The sequence below is a fragment of the Xenia sp. Carnegie-2017 genome, unplaced genomic scaffold (assembly GCF_021976095.1).
Source record: "Xenia sp. Carnegie-2017 unplaced genomic scaffold, XeniaSp_v1 HiC_scaffold_4, whole genome shotgun sequence".
Classification (NCBI taxonomy): domain Eukaryota; kingdom Metazoa; phylum Cnidaria; class Anthozoa; order Malacalcyonacea; family Xeniidae; genus Xenia; species Xenia sp. Carnegie-2017.
The window spans coordinates 3,730,814-3,748,368 of NW_025813504.1; the positions used below are offsets into that span (position 1 = coordinate 3,730,814).

The 17,555-nt window shown below is 35.0% G+C and overlaps 1 protein-coding gene across 1 annotated transcript in view; it reads right to left on the minus strand.

Annotated features, from left to right (window-relative positions):
- LOC124455482 (DNA polymerase delta catalytic subunit-like) overlaps positions 1 to 17,555 on the minus strand; it is a 30,963-nt gene that overhangs the window by 5,198 nt on the left and 8,210 nt on the right. The window contains exons 4-17 of the mRNA XM_047006119.1: positions 15,890 to 16,232; positions 14,497 to 14,729; positions 12,516 to 12,713; positions 11,291 to 11,447; positions 10,029 to 10,261; positions 8,628 to 8,984; positions 7,952 to 8,143; positions 7,430 to 7,518; positions 6,516 to 6,626; positions 3,958 to 4,071; positions 3,807 to 3,852; positions 1,983 to 2,084; positions 976 to 1,071; positions 312 to 449 (exon numbers count right to left, since the gene is read on the minus strand). Coding sequence (XP_046862075.1) covers positions 312 to 449; positions 976 to 1,071; positions 1,983 to 2,084; positions 3,807 to 3,852; positions 3,958 to 4,071; positions 6,516 to 6,626; positions 7,430 to 7,518; positions 7,952 to 8,143; positions 8,628 to 8,984; positions 10,029 to 10,261; positions 11,291 to 11,447; positions 12,516 to 12,713; positions 14,497 to 14,729; positions 15,890 to 16,121 — 2,298 coding nt within the window. The 5' untranslated portion in view covers positions 16,122 to 16,232. The remainder of the gene's footprint in view (positions 1 to 311; positions 450 to 975; positions 1,072 to 1,982; positions 2,085 to 3,806; positions 3,853 to 3,957; positions 4,072 to 6,515; positions 6,627 to 7,429; positions 7,519 to 7,951; positions 8,144 to 8,627; positions 8,985 to 10,028; positions 10,262 to 11,290; positions 11,448 to 12,515; positions 12,714 to 14,496; positions 14,730 to 15,889; positions 16,233 to 17,555) is intronic.

Here is a 17,555-nt window from a genome sequence, read left to right on the forward strand (position 1 = left end):
ACTGATGTAAGAAAAAGAGGAACGTCATGAAAGTGTTGTTTTTAATCTTTTGTAAAAACGTGGGTGTGATGTATCAACTGTAATGAAATGTTTAGACCACTTGTATAATATAGCGAATGCACCAACCATGATTTAATATACCAAATATATATAAAATGTAATTCCCAAATATATGAACTATACGGGCTGATATCATCACAAGAGTTAAGCTTAACATGAACAATAAATTGCATATGAAATTTTTCATGTTTGAATTGCGTTGCACTTTTTCGCTGAAATGGTCAAGAATATGCATTTTGTTCTTAACGTACTTTTTCAAACTCAAGTTTGATTGGTTGAATAAAATGTGACGTGACGTACGAAGCAGCTTCTTTTCCAAGCTCCATACTTTCTGCAACAGTTTCCGTGCCAAATTTTACCATAACAGAGTCTGTGTCACCATAAATAACCTGTAGTGATGAGCAAAGCTCACTGATGGTGACCAAAACTGGCGCCATTTAGCAATGTCAAGCGGTTTTATGATGCAAATGTAAGATTTTAATTCCATGTCATAGAATAACGATTAAACACAAGGGTCACTTGAAAGTGCAACGCGTCCTCACTTCCGCCATTATTCCAGCCAGTTCATTAAACTTTGTTTATGGGTTTGTCACAAGTTTCATACCACAAACATTACACGAAGTCATGTGTATTTGAGAATTTTTAGACTTAAGTAATGACGTCGTGTCACATGAGTGTTTTTGAAACAAGTAAAAATCGAAACTGGCTGGAATAAAGAGGGTCGACATGCGCAAGGACAAAAGCATCCAAGGTTCCGACAGAAGTGACCTTTTCTTCTCCAAGTCTGTTTTTTACGTATTCCTTGACCCGTGTATAAATGTTGTAAAAATTGAGTTTTTTCTTTTACACGTTGAAATTTCTCCAACTCCATTGGAGCCTGTTGGGGAATTCCCCATTAGTAAAAACATGGCAAACCTTGGCATCATGTTTATAACCATTAGCTATCGTAAACTTTTCTTCAACCAATTCTTTCGTTCTTTCAATCATCATTCTTCCAAAAGCTGTAACACTCTGAATGGAAAAAGCAAGATTCACACGAGGTCTAAATAACCAAATACGGCAGCAGGATTCATTAACAAACTTTCAACAAAGTGTTGAGAAGCTGTCGGTTTTTAAATGAAAAACTGCAAACAGAATTTCGTCAACACTTCTCGTAACCCAGAGGAAATTTCGTAGAATATATTGAATAAAAGAAACAATTTAAAAAATAAATTTAACATGCAAAACGAGAATCTGAATGTAATGAGAGCATGATCAGAAACAAAAGATGTTTACTGTGTTTGCACGGGCTTATGCAAAGCGAGGAAGCCTTTGGGAGAACTCGTGAGTTGATCAGTGGAAGCCCGAAATCGAAGGTCGAGGATTGCAACTGCTCACAAACGTCCTTGAGGTTGGCATAAGCCAGTGCAAAAACAAAAAAATCTTTTATTTCTTTTAGAAAGTAAAATTATTGCGAAACAGCCCTTTGTTTGAAACAAAGTTTCTTTGAACGTTTACAGTAACAAATTGATAATGAGGCAACTACACATTTACTTAAGCATGAAAAAATTGATAATGAGGAAACTACACATTTACTAAAGCATGAAAAAATTGATAATGAGGAAACTACACATTTACTCAAGCATGAAAAAATTGATAATGAGGCAACTACACATTTACTTACGCATGAAAAAATTGATAATGAGGAAACTACACATTTACTTAAGCATGAAAAAATTGATAATGAGGCAACTACACATTTACTTAAGCATGAAAAAATTGATAATGAGGAAACTACACATTTACTAAAGCATGAAAAAATTGATAATGAGGAAACTACACATTTACTAAAGCATGAAAAAATTGACAATGAGGCAACTACACATTTACTTACGCATGAAAAATAAAAAATCAACTAAGATGAACTACATCAGTATACTTACCGACGAAATTTGCAGACAAGGTAGTCTACCAACTTGAGCACCAGTAAAACCGTAAACAGAATTAGCGCTCACTTTCAAAGCCAACTGGCGACCGTCAAGTACCTTGCGAAACAAAACATAAAAACACAAACGTTTCACGATGTGAGCGGATACCAGTGTTCACATCGTGAAAAGGCATATGATAAAACCTTCAATATGTGCAGTTTTTTAAGTAAGAACACACGAAAAATATACAAGCATGGCTGCCCCAAACTGATCGTTAATCTTAATGAATGTGTTTCACAGCCCTACATCAGAAAGAGTTAAGACACCAGAACTAAAATTGGCCAGCGTCCGCCATTTTTGGTCCAAAAGCCAGCAAATATAGAGCTTTAAAAGGTTGAAAGACAAATTTTCTGTTGTGTTTTCTTATTCCCGAAAAGACAGCGATCGTTACCTTTGGAAATCAGTTGTTTATTGATGTCATGATAATAGAAAAGCATTTATGTAATGCAGTGGAGTTAATTTATACGCCTTTAATACGGTTTTTGCCACAAGGAAGCGCGTAGATTTCTAATCTTCATTGCTTTGATTTGCACTATTAAAACGCAACATGAAATCATTGTAAAAATTCTTTTATAATTTATCTCCTATCTAAAAGATGGTTATAATTTGCACTTTTGAACAAAAATGGCGGCTAGATACTCACGTGACCTTTTTTACCCAATCACTATGATCATAATGCAAAATGCGGAGAACAATACGTGTCCCAACTCTTGCAAATACCAAACTCTGACGAGTTTGACACATCAGAAATATTGATGATAAAAATGAGGAAGAAAAAATCAATGGAAAATCAAAAATGAAAAAACTTTATTTAATTTAAGTCTTTAAAAGAAAACAGTCTTACATACAAAGACCTTTCAAAAAACAACCGACCTGTATATCTAAGATGACAAGGAGCAAGGAAAAAACACACATCAAATCTCAGGTTGTTTTTCATCCACGCACTTGCACTTACAAATTAAACGTCAATAAGACGATAAAACGTGAATGAAAAATCAGATAAAAATGTAGTAATGGCACAGGACATGTCCATATGGGCCGTCTTCATGCTAAAATCGTTTGATATATCTTGGCGTTTCTTAAATTAAGTTCACCATTTAGACAACTGTCTTAATAAATTTGCATTTTTAAATTTATTTTCGTTAAAGGAGCAGTGTCACACTGAGCGCAACCCTTCTGCGCATAACAAAAATCGTAATCTGCGATTGCATTTACATATAATTTGTAACTACTTACGAAGCAGGTACGCAAAGGACATTTAGTTATGACAGCGAATTCACCAGAGCGTTTTTTTTAAAGTTATTTTAAACGCTACTGTAGTGTCCTTTGTACTCCGAATTGAATTGTATGCGGTGTTAAATCACTGAATTCTGTTCTCTATGGATTGTTGTAGAACATTCCATCCCTGACACATCTATCATTTCACTCGGATTACAAATTTTACCCTTATAAATCATATTATGCTTAGATAATAAAACCGTATGTTGCCGCCATATTTGATTTACTAACTTGAAAAAGCAAAAAAATGAAGAATGTAGAATTGTGTAGAATTTCAAGTTTGCGATGCGCAGCAATGGTGCGCACAACTCGACACTTCACCTTTAACGTTTGCCATTTCAGTTGACCTGTATGACTACTAAACATCTTCTTTACATGTCGTGTTTTCAGCATTTCAGTTGGGCGAATAAATTTGATTTAAATGCACATGACTTTGTGAGTAATATTATCCCGTTCAACGTTTGTTGAAATAAAAAACTATTCATTAAAAAAGAAATTCACCTTTTTTCGAAATGGGTCCGTTTCATTTTTTAAATCTAGTTTCGCCCTATTCAAATAAATAAAATAAGAAAATTAAATAGATTATCATAGTTAATGAAATAAGCTAAGGCTACGTGTATAATTGTTTCAAATGATGAAACAGTTTACCCACTTCTTTCTTGCTCCCAACAAATCCTCGAGGATTTCTGGTAAGATTCCCTTTCTTTTTGACGGTTTGATAAAATAAGATCCACATGGTGTTTTGATATATTCATCAGATGCAAGTCTAGAACAGACAAGTTGTTCAATTGCACCGTAAATCATTTAGGCAGCCGCGCTAGCATAGACAGAACCAATCAATTATGATTGGTTAAGAAAAGAGCAGTTTTTCCTAAATACCAGTGCAAAAATGCGCAACCCTGATGCAAAAAAGCGAAACACTAGGGCTTATTTCTCTTCAAAACTGCTCCTGATTGGTTAGTCAAACAAAGAAGTAATATAAGAGCCAATCAAAATAAAACATTTCAAAAGCGGAAAAGTTAAATTAATGTAAACAAAGCAATTACAACGACTGGTGTACGTTTTAAGTAGATTTTCTTTAGCGAACGAGTTTACTGTTCACCGTTTGCAAAGTGTTCCTGGATGAAAATACGAACACCGCTAAAAGTAGATAACCTTGTTCTAGCTGCGTGTGTGGAAACTATGGTGTTGGGAAAAGTAATATACTAAGAAATTTAAAAAAATACGAGCCGGTCGATCGACGATTAAACTCGCCGGCTGAAATAAACGCACGCTGAAATCAAAAGTCAACAGAATTGAGAAACTTTTCATGTATATTATTAAAATGTAATAGCATGGTTTCTCGTGAAATTTGGAAACATCCACTCGCAAGTTTTTCTTGTCCTTCGGACTCGTGCAATTTTGATAGTCTTTGAAAAACTCACTCGTGCATGTTTTTTCCAAATTGCACTCGAAACCGTGCTATTACATATACAAATAAAACGATGATGTTATTAAATTTACATAACAGGACCAGAACCACAGTATAGAAACAAACAGTATTCTCACTCTATTGTGCAACATGGTGTTGTAAATTTAATTAGATTACTGGCTGCGGATAGCCACCTTAGTGCTCCTATTGGTCAAGAAATGCAATTTACTGGCTACCACTATGCTAATGACATGCGTAATAAGATATGCGCTACACAAAAAATTTCAATAGAGTGGGACTACTGTTTGTTTCTATATTGTGCCAGAACCAAACCACTGAGAACACAAGAGGAGTATTGAAAGTACAAGCAACTTCTTTTAGGGTCAAAAAACATTTTCCAAATAAAAATGTCATTATCTTTTAGGTACACACAAATAATTAAAATATAATTCCACAAAAAGCCTTACGACGACCCATGACCGATGACTTCTAACAACAGTCTTAGCAACAAGCCTTACGACGATCCATGATCGATGACTTCTAACAACAGTCTTAGCAACAAGCCTTACGACGATCCATGATCGATGACTTCTAACAACAGTTTACATGAATCCGGAATGACTTTCGATCCGGAATGAACTCATTCCTATCAAAAGAAATCCTATTGTATGTTTAAATGAATCCGGAATGAGTCACAACTCGATCGGGATCGAGTTCATTCCTATTTTCATATTTTCATTCCGGATCGAAATTTACTTTTAATCTCATGCAAAGGCGAATTGAGTTTCATTCTGGAATGAGATTGTGATTAATGACAAAGCACGCATGCGCCATGCGTAGTCTCTTCTGGGAAATTGAAGCTCGTGAGCAAATAAGGCGGCTAAATGGGCTAAAATGAGTGCGAAGAAAAACAACAATTAGTTTCATGCAAGTGTTAAGCTGTATTAACGCAGGAGCAACAAAAAAAAGGGTTGCTATGTTTGTGTTCGCCATCTTCAAATTTCAAAATTCCTGCGAAATGTCAATCCTTGTGTTGATTTTCCATGTAAACACGAATTAACATCACGTTTCGATCGGGATTGAAAGTCATTCCGGATTCATGTAAAGACCCCCTAAGTTTACGCATAACGAATGTCTGTAGAATTCATACCACATTTTATGAAATTCGTTTTCTTATCAAAACCTGTACTTTTTGCGAGAAATTTTTTGTGATGTTTTGCTATTTGCTCTTTTTTTATGTACGTAATGAACCAGAGTCACGATAAAACTAGTCGCAAAGAAGAGGGAATTTTTATTCTTGCGATGCAAAAATTATTCATTTCTTTATATTCATCGATTGCTTTTCCATTAAATGAATACAAAACACTTGCAAAACGGGAGAAGAAAATGGTGGAATATTTTTCATGGAAAAATACAGCAATTCTAATACAAGAAATTGTTCAGCATAATGTATAGACTTATGCCAACATAAAGCTGTACAAATTTAGTGCTGTTTTGCAACGCTACGCTGATTTCGATGGTTAGAACGTAATGAAGAACTTACTCTTTGATGTTATGTTCATTAAGTAAACTTGATTTCGGTGGTTAGAACATAATGAAGAACTTACTCTTTGATGTTATGTTCATTAAGTAAACTCAATTTCGGTGGTTAGAACATAATGAAGAACTTACTCTTTGATGTTATGTTCATTAACTAAACTTGATTTCGGTGGTTAAAACATAATGAAGAACTTACTCTTTGATGTTATGTTCATTAACTAAACTTGATTTCGGTGGTTAGAACATAATGAAGAACTTACTCTTTGATGTTATGTTCATTAAGTAAACTTGTATAACATAAATTGTGAGCCATCATGATTGAAGGATATAAAGACGAGAAATCCAAAGTTGCAATAGGTGAATCATAATATCTATAAAAATTACACAGAGATTAAATTTAATAGTATGAAGACTCGTTTGGTTTGCGCAATTCACCAAGTTAAACTTCATATATCATTGAACTGGTTTTCGAATAAAATATCTGACGAAACTTGAACTGTAATGTACACAGGGGCCGGTTGCACGAAGCTATGATAGCGTTATCCATTGGATAGCAAGTTTTTTAAACTTTTATAAAACCTTTCAAAAAGCAAAAAGCATAAGATTCGAACTGAACAATCACAGACATAAAACATTGCTTCGAAGATTACAAAATTTCTTTGTCGTCAGAAAAATATAAAAACCTTTTTTACAAGTTTAAAAATTTTTGCTATCCAATGGATAACGCTATCCAGGCTTCGTGCAACCAGCCAAGGGACACTTGCATTCCGTATCAAGTCGAAGAAAGAATATTCTATTTTATATATTGTGATGTACAAAGACTCTTATAAACGTCGAAAAGTTAAATTGTGAATGAAATGTTCAATTTATTTTTGACGATTTCCTATCTGCCAAATATCATTTGAAAATGACCAAAAATTGAATAAGATTCTGCCTGAACAGCACACCAATGCCAATTTATTTTATCTTAAACTTCTCAACCTGGTCAAATAAGTGGTCTGCGTGATTAGCCAAATACAAGAACGAAAAGAATTTTGGGAAGGGGAGGTAATCAAATATGTACTTGCCGTATTGAGCAAATTTGAAATACATTGTACCCCCCCTCCCAATGTCGATCTTCTTAGGTTCATGGTCAAATAAATAACACCAAAGAATTTCCGTTATATTTACTTACCCTTTCGAAGGTTCTATAACTGTGGCACCCGCATATTCTTCCCCAGGCTCTATCTTCTGGGTAGGAATGACCAAATCTTGAGTTTGAGCCTAAACATTTTTAAGACCAAAACATACTCAAAATTTGTACAGACAGTTTAGCAACTTCGATACCAACATCAAAAGGTAAATTCAGACGATAAATATAAAATATAACATAGCCTTATATGTAAAGAGGTAGATGGTCTTTTGTGAGCTAAATGGTTTAAAACTGGGAAAATCATCTGAACTCTGAAGTTTGTATACGTATAGTAGCTATCCCTTCAGGCTAAAGATCACGTGAGAAGGACTAATGTTGTTGCTTCTATTAATAGATCTCATAAAATGAACAACATTATTCTCGTTGACCACGAGAGCGATAACCTCCAAAGAAGTGGATATGTTACTGACTACAATCATAGTCCTTCCCAGCACTTAGCTCAACTAGACGATCAACTTCTCCGTAATTCAGAATCTGTAATATTTAAGAAAGTTGTACACTAACTTTACGCAACAGCTGAGAAACGACTTTGATCTGCTGCCCTCTTGAAAGTAGATAACTGAAGGGTACACCAGTCACACGTGACATCTCCATGTAATTGATAATGCACATGAGTTTCTCTAAAAGTCGTAGAGGAAGTAGGGCATCCTTCAGGCAGTATACAGCCAGCCTTCGACGGGTCTGTTCGTTTCCATTCTAAGGATGGAAAATAATGTATTTCACAAAAGCACACGGTAAAAATATCGATTCCTGTTTTGGAAAAAATAAACGACGTGTAAAATAAACGACGTGTAAAATAATGGGAGAAACATATAATTTACTCATGTGTACACGTTTTAAAGGAACCTGCAGAAGAAAATACAGGAAAGCACCATGTTCCGACTTTATTCCAAAGCCATCATCAGAGAATATATATAATATATTAATCCTAACATGGTTTAATATGCACATGAAAACATGTGACTTGGACGAGATTTGAACTCGCACCTAATCTCGTCCAAGTCCCATGTTTTTCATGTGCATATTAAACCGTGTTAGGATTAATATATTATAAATACAGGAAACAAAAGCATACGTTCATAATCAAATTAATCCACTAAACACAATGAGAAATTCGTTTAATATAAAGCTTTCAAAGAAAATATTTTTACGCAGAAATATTTTCAAAACTACAACGGACCTGTAAATCTGTGATTATCGAATGTGGGACATCTTCTTTCTGCTCCTGCAAGAAGTGATAGCTCACAGAGTTCAACGTATACGATCGAAGCTTATAGTCTCTCAGCAATATATGTAAAAGATCGAACTGCACACGGCCAGTTATGTTGATGACTTTATTTTCTCGCTTTCCGTAAGCACGTGACTGGAACGTGGTGGTCGATACCGTACTTTTATCATCTTTAATCCTTCCCAATAACGAGAAGTCCGACAGCTTAAGCGTCAACGCACGATTAAGTAAATAAGGAAGGTCAAAGTTCACAATGTTGTAGCCGGTTATGACGTCAGGATCAACTTCGCTGACAAATTTCGACCATTCCTAGAAAAGTTTAATAAACATCTCTATGATATTCAATACATAAAAAAATTTTTCATTTGTACACATTCCATGATATCGATGTACTTTTATATTTTAATTTACCAAGGAAGCCGCAAGCCAAAACGTAAAATGTAAAATGAAAACGTTGCAACTTATCTCAACCTTACGTAATTAAACGCTAAAACTAAAAATCGCGCTACATCTCATTTTTTTCAGACACAAGTCACACAACGGACGTTTACTGGTATTTTTCTTCAGCTTTCACAAGAAAAGAAATAAAAAAATTTGTCAAGAGAACTTTTTTGAAACAAAATTTCACAGCTTCTTTGCCTCACCTAAAAATTGAAAGGTACCTCTGACGTCACATTGTGATTACATTTTTCACATACTGACATGAGTGGATGATAGAGTTTAGACGCGATAAAACCGAACTGAGTTTCTTAAAAAGTATAAAAACCAATTCGAGAAAGGATATCTTGCAAACATAAGTTCAAATTATCAAACAAGACGTTTAAAAATACACTATTTTGGTTTTATTTCAAAACCACGATCAGTTTGTCTGATGATGTCATCCGAAATCATTTTCTCGGATGATGGTTTTAAAAAAAACCTTGAAATATTTCACTTTTAATTGCCTTGTTTAATTACTTGAATTCAAGTCTAGAAGATGTCCTTTTTCGAATTATGTTTTATTTTATCTCTTATAAAAATTGTCGTCAGTTCAAGGATTGAGTTTCTTAAAGTCCACGTTCATTCTCAAAGACTTGACTACCTACCGCATGTCTGCACACGACCACCAACTATTTGTAAGAGTAGGAGATAATTTTCTTTGTTTTAATTGCAAACATAGCTACTTTTACTGTAAGGGAAGTCATGTGACCAAATTTGCGCACCGCTAATTGACTATTAACTTCGAGAATTGAAGTGCGAAACTGCATTCCCAATCATTCAACCCATGGTTACATGCAGGTCTAAGTATATTTATCAAAAGATGGCCGTCCAGTTGTATACTAAGTTGAAAGTTTGCCTACAGCTTCAGCCAACCTTGAGCAAATGCTTCTCGTCCATGTACGATTTCACTTCGGATCCAATGATTGAGGCACACGTTTCAAGCGTGAATACATTTCTAACGAAGGGATCTTTCTCTCCCTGCCGTATGACCATGTTGGCTATCTGAATAACTTGATCCTTTTCGGGCTCGGGAAAAATTCCTTTGCGACCAGCGCATTCAATATCAAAACTAAGTACGCGCACAGGTGCAATCTTTTGCCACTCTCCTAAATGAAAATAGGTCGTTTTCCAGAATTTAATGAGTTGCTTTATAAAATAAACTGAAACAATGAAATGTTTATTAGGAAGTCTTCAAAATTCCGCGCACTTTAACCTAGACATTAGCGTGTTTTAGCGAGTAAAGCCTGTTTTCCACTAGCCACGTATCGTAAAGTATCGTAGCAAAACGTAACATGGCGCATGCTTGCTTGCGCCTACTGACCATCAAATTCATAAGTACGCATGCGCCCTGTTACGTTTTGCTACGATACTTTACGATACGTGGCTAGTGGGAAACAGGCTTAATTCCCTCAGGAAAAGATCATTGATATAGCAAGCTATCTCGATTTCATGAAAAGTCCTTCATTTCTTTAGAAATAGACTCTTTCGAGCACTGAAATACTTAGATACGTAGCAATACAAAAATTGAGGCCTGCCGTTTTCATGAATCAAAGTATTTTAGCAATACAAAAATTGAGGCCTGCCGTGTTCATGAATCAGAGTATTTAAGCAATACAAAAATTGAGGCTTGCCGTTTTCATGAATCAGAGTATTTTAGCAATACAAAAATTGAGGCCTGCCGTTTTCATGAATCAGAGTATTTTAGCAACACAAAAATTGAGGCCTACCGTGTTCATGAATCAGAGTATTTTAGCAATACAAAAATTGAGGCCTACCGTGTTCATGAATCAGAGTATTTTAGCAATACAAAATTGAGGCCTGCCGTGTTCATGAATCAGAGTATTTTAGCAATACAAAATTGAGGCCTACCGTGTTCATGAATCAGAGTATTTTAGCAATACAAAAATTGAGGCCTGCCGTGTTCATGAATCAGAGTATTTTAGCAATACAAAAATTGAGGCCTACCGTGTTCATGAATCAGAGTATTTTAGCAATACAAAAATTGAGGCCTGCCGTGTTCATGAATCAGAGTATTTTAGCAATACAAAAATTGAGGCCTGCCGTGTTCAAGAATCAGAGTATTTTGTTTACAAGTTAATAACGTGTTTAAGTTTAGGAGAAGTAGACGACGATACCTTCACAAGGATGACTAATGAAATCGTCCCAAGCAATATCGACTTCCAACTGACATCTTGAAATCTTTCCAGATTCTGAATTTCTCACGTGATATTTCCCAGCAGGAAGTTCGATCCAGTTACAACCAACAACTGCAGTATCAACCATAAAACGAACCTAGAGACGGTAGCACAACAAAGGCAATTACATAATACCTGTATACATGCTATGGTTGGGCCAAGTCTGTTCGTTTTACAGCTATTTAACAATTATCGGATGCGGTGAAGCATGATATCAAAAATTATTCAGACCAAGGTCAACGATATATGACGAAGTGAAGCTGAGGAAGATAACTTTGACCACGTTGCGACTAGTCTTGATATCATGCAAAAGCCGCGTTCAATAATTGTTTTCAATAAATGTCAATAATTTGTAAAATGTCAATAATTTATTGAAAATATAAATATTTGTAATAATATTAAATATATGTAAAAATATATATATTTGTAAAACATAAGTATAAAATGTCAATAATTTATTGCAAATACAAAATAATTACAATAATTTATTACAAATTATTGTAAAATGTCAATAATTTGTAAATGTCAATAATTTGTAAAACGAGAAACCTTGAGGAAGATTCTCGAGGATACTTATTGTGTTAGCAATTTTCACATTAAAAAAATTTCGTCATCTACACAAAATTTTCAATGTTTTGTTTTAGGTTTTTAGCCAATGGCAATCAAGATTGAACCAAGATTTTATATTATACGTAAATAAAAGCAATAAAACGCGTGTGGTGATTGGTCTACATAGCTGTGCTTGCATTAGCAGACTCACGCATGTGCAAGCTCACCGATTTGAGCTCAACCAATCAAATCAATCAATCAATCAATCCAAGAGAATTTGCAAATCAGTCATGAATACATGTCACAGGAAATATTAAATCGTTTGTTTTAAATTTGTTTGTTTCGCGTTATTACGTATTATTTCATAAAAGAAATAAAAGATGTTTACTGTGTGAGCACAGGCTTATGCAAACCTTAGAGACGTTTGTGAGAACTCTCGAGTGTGCAACCATCGACCTTCGATCTCGGGCTTGCACTGATCAGCACTCGAGCTCTCCCACTTTCTCGCTTTTTATAAGACTGGGCAAAACAGTAAACATCTTTTTATTTCTTAAATAAATATATTAATAAGGAAGCGATGAGCAACATGGTAAACATAACTAAAGACGATTCTCACCTCGAATTCAACATTACTTTCATACGTTGTGTAAGCTCTCTCAGGATTGTCGTCATATCTAATACCAAACTCTAACAATCTTTTTGCTGGTGCAACCAGCTTCGGTAGAGCCATCGTGATTTGGAGAAATGGTATCTTTCTGTTTCCATGATAACCGTAGATACTTTCCTTCAGGTGAATATCAACAGCAAGCACTGCCTATTTAACATCATTCAAAAGTTGAAAAACGTCATGATAACCGTAGATACTCTCCTTCAGGTAAATATCAACAGCAAGCACTGCCTATTTAACATCATTCGAAAAGTTGAAAAAACGTCATGATAACCGTAGATACTCTCCTTCAGGTAAATATCAACAGCAAGCACTGCCTATTTAACATCATTCAAAAGTTGAAAAACGTCATGATAACCGTAGATACTCTCCTTCAGGTAAATATCAACAGCAAGCACTGCCTATTTAACATCATTCAAAAAGTTGAAAAAACGTCAAGCTTTGCATACACGGTGAATTAATTGAATGCATTTACAAAATTTAAAGAGGAGAAAAAATTTGTCCGAAGACGCTCAAAATTAAAAAAAACAATGCCTTTTGACTCGTAACTTGAATCAATTGTAAAATATTTCATAATGTACATTTACGTATTTCAATTCTCCATTGACTCCAATTAAATTTTGATTCACTTATCATGAAGCTAACATCCATTGAATTCATGGCAAATAAAAATATTTTTATTATAAAGCCTATAGACAAATAACCAGTTTTTGTCTTGACGTCCACGGTTTACATGTAAGCGGTATTGAACACAGTCGTCGAAATATTTTGCTTTTACGCATGGTGGGGGGAGGGGGCTTGTACAAGTTGAGTACCCACATAAAAGACATTGAGGGTACAAGTCCACTCGACCAACTAAAGGAGGTCACATTATTGAACTGGATATCCTAGCTCTGTTCCGAGAGAACTGGCTTGCTTGGTCATAAATCATCTGAGCACGCGCAGTCCAATCGACCAACTGTCCAAATGCATGGTCATGGAACGACAAAATCGATCAACTAGCCACAATTTCAGAGTAAATAGCTTGCTTAGTAGGAGGGCGCAGGGGGTAGAGGGGTGCTCATTCCCTAAATTTTCTAGTTCCTCCAAGAAAAGCTTTAACATGGAAGTCCGTATGATATACTATATAGTATTAGAGGGTAGAATTAAAATGTCCCGATTCGCAAAATGCGATGCACTTTTGACGACTCGTGATGCGGTAAATTGCGAAAACAGCGGATACACAAATTTGAAATAATATTAATTGCCTGTGTAAATTTTTCCAATACATGGTACTTGTCGTAGGTTGGGAAAATTTAAATAATGCAGTGTGTATACATTTACGTAGCTACAGAAACATTTTGAAAACAAATGGCTCAAAAAACCACAAAAATTATGCATTTAGCGTGCTCGATTGCGGACGTTTGCATTATTTTAAAAAAGAAAAAAGTATAAACGGATCATAAGAATTGTAGCTGCATATTGCAAATTCCAAGCATCAATTCCTTTCAATAACGTTTACATGTCGTTGTGGGTCCATTACCGCTAAATCATGAAATTTTAAACGTCTGCTGATTTCAAAGAGCTGTACTTTGTATACGCCATTGTAGCTACGAATCACGAGTTTTACTTCATTCTCATGATTTCACCAGCGTTTGTCAACCATAATATACGTAATGATTCTATTTCGCGAAATGTTTTGTTTTGGCTGAGTGAAACAAGATAGTAAGGGGTTAAGATAACAAGATAGTTATAACTTATCAAAACTAAATTCATGGATTTACGATGCATCTTTTAATCCTTAAGTCGCACCCAGGAAAGGATTGTGCAGAATGCGATTTGTTCATTTTCATTTGTGAGTTGAATTCACGCCAGCGGCCATAATAATATACCAACGTGAACAAATGAACTCAGCTTTGTTTCGACAAAATGTTCAACTAAAAATCGTTACCTGCGTGACATTGTCTTTATTTGACCTCATATCTTTCAACACAGCTTTGTTGAGTGCATCTTTGAATAGATGGCAATCATCCCTTTTCATATGCAAAGGAGCAGGAACAAAGAAGTATGGAACAAAGCCATGAACATGACAGAGGACACTGTTTCCTTCCATCGTTATACCATACATACGAGCTATGGGAACTGGACCAACTTTAGAACCAGGCATCCCGGGATGTGGCTTACCTAGATGCAAGTTCAGAGAAATTAAGCCATGAAAAATCCAGCACATTGTCATTTGTGTAAGTAAAGCAAGGGATACCAAGATAGGGATACTAAAACATAGAACTTTTCTATTTGAATATTTTCCTTTTCACATCCATTTCATGAACATTCCAAGAAAATAAACAGTGTTCCTTTAGGAAACACTGCGCTTCATATGTTAGTTTAATCGATAAGACAGCATCTAAGCAGAGCTTGCTAGTGATGTACAAGTCATAGACAGCAAGGGGTTTCTTTGAATTCTTAAACTATAAATGCTTATATGGTGTGACATTTTACTTTGAGCATTGCTTAAAGAGACAAAGCAATTTCCCACAAAAAGTAGTTTGCTACTCATGTATATGCCCATGTTGTTTATGTTTGTTTTAAAAAAAAAGTTAATCAACTTGTAACATTGACATATATCATCAAAGATGACAAGATCAAATGACAAGATCATAAAGAAAAAGTTGATGTTTTCACATGAATTTACTATCTGTCTTTAAATCAACTCAAATGTACGTATAACTATATAAATCAAATTATTGATGTGAAAACAGCAGTGTCAAAATTTGAATGCACTTCATTGTGTGACTATGTACAAAATTGCAACTACAGCATAAATAATTCTCTATTTTCAAAATTTCCATGAACATTCCAAACACCAAAAATAAAATTTGACTGTGACATAAAGCAAAGAAGTGTGCAAATCCTAAAATAGATTGACTGCATAATTACATATAAATAATATAACTATGTTAATTAATATTTGTATATTTACTTTTTTAAAGTTCACTCCACAGTATGTTTGATTATCAATGAATAAAGAAATAAAAGATGCTTTTTGTGTTTGCACTGGCTTGTGCAAACCAAGGAGACCTTTGGGAGAACTCGAGAGCAGATCAGTGCAAGCCTGAATACCAAAGTTCAAGCCAATTTCCCCAGTCCTGCTAGATATTAGCAACTGAAAGAGTTGCAAAAAAAACAACCCCCTACAGGGATATAATACTACAAAGATCATCGCTGTATTTAAGCCCTTTTAACTGTGAAATAACACGCAAACAGCTAAAAATGCTTCATCACAGTCTATGCATTTATGAGTGGGACTGAGTGACAGTATAAATTCAAATCCTCAACAGTCATACCTATGTAATGGTCGATGTCTAGTTGTTGAAACAAAATGTTATCATTTGCTTCATCTATAACCGGCAGGGGAGGTCGTCGCCATTTTGATGTAGGATTCTCGGCTATTCCAAGTTTTGCTAATTCTCGTTCAAATCCACTGGGTTTGACCTCGTTTAATTTTCTCCGTTTGTGGACGTCCTCGCTACTGTTATCACCATTGTCATTCTTTCTCTTATCGCCACCTTGTTCCATTAGCAATCAAAGGATCGACACAAAGCACAATGTTTTAATAAGAGAAGAAAAACGGTTGACGGGAAAAAATGTCTATATTTCACTCATTCATGGTTTGAGTAATATGAATATCTGAAGCCAAAGTTTGCAACATTTGCTGACAATAATTCGCGCCAAAAGTTGAGTTTCGTGGTTTCGAGATGAGACAAAATGTCGAGACGTCATGTAACTTGAATATAAATTCGTTGGTAAATGTATAATAGAAATTTACAACAATTAATACAAAGTTTGCGGCGCACAGTCTGTTACGATGGAATGGGACGAGTTATCATTTGTTTATACAATTTAGCTAGCTAAGTGGATTTATTGGGCCGCCTATGCTAGTACTAGCCGAGATTATGAAGACGTATAATCACTTATTTTCTTCTTTTCATTTAATGATTGTTGCCTTTAAAATTAAAATAATAGTAAAAATGAAAATCCTCTTTTATCTCAGGAGAAGTTGAATTTCAGCCTTACTCGCATACCAGTGTAAAATATGGCTTTATTTCGATTTAGTTCGCTGGATATCATTAAAGATTTTTGAGATCACGTTCTTTCTTTTTTAAGTTACATGCATCTTCACCAATCGTGTTAACCAATGGAACGCCGTCGATAAAGTTATTGGACAATGCATATACATTTAGTAAGATTTTATTTTTATAAATTTTTAAATGGGAACTATGCTAATTCATTAAGAAAAAGGAATGGAACAAAAACTAAACAAAATTGCAGATTCGTTTAGATCTACGGTTTGAGGATTGGTGGATCTGATTTTGAGGATTGGGGGACCTTGATTTACGGATTGGTTGATCTGGGTTTAAGGATTAGAGGATCTCGATTCGAACAAGATGCTACTAGGCCACACTATCGTCTATATTCACGAAAACGAAAACAAAACGAAAATTCGTGCACGAAATACATGCCAGACAAGACGTAAAATTGAAAGCATGTTTACAAAGATCGGCTAAAACGTAAACGGTATTATTGTTGGATTTGTCTCTGTAGTAGCCGTTGCAGTAACAAAACAAGCAAAAAAGAAAAGGTGTCTTCCTCTGGCAAGAAGGTTCTCCTTCTGAAGTTGAAAGCAAGCATTTAGCAAGACAATCAAAGGCCGATACTTGATTCACCCAATTAATAAACGACGCGATCGACTGGGATTATCTAACGATTTGATTAAAGAGTTACGAGAACCGAACAAATAAAACAGACTCATAAAATACTTGCGAGTGAGGACAAATTGTTTTTTCTCACATCATATTTATTAAAACTTCATGCAACCCCCCCATCTTTGTGTAGTAAGTTTTAGATTATTAGCCAATTGCATGCGTTTTCGTTGACGAAAAAGGTCAAAAGTTCAACTCTTGTAATAAGCACGAAAACGAAATTTTCGTTGCGTTTTTGTTCAAGATTTTC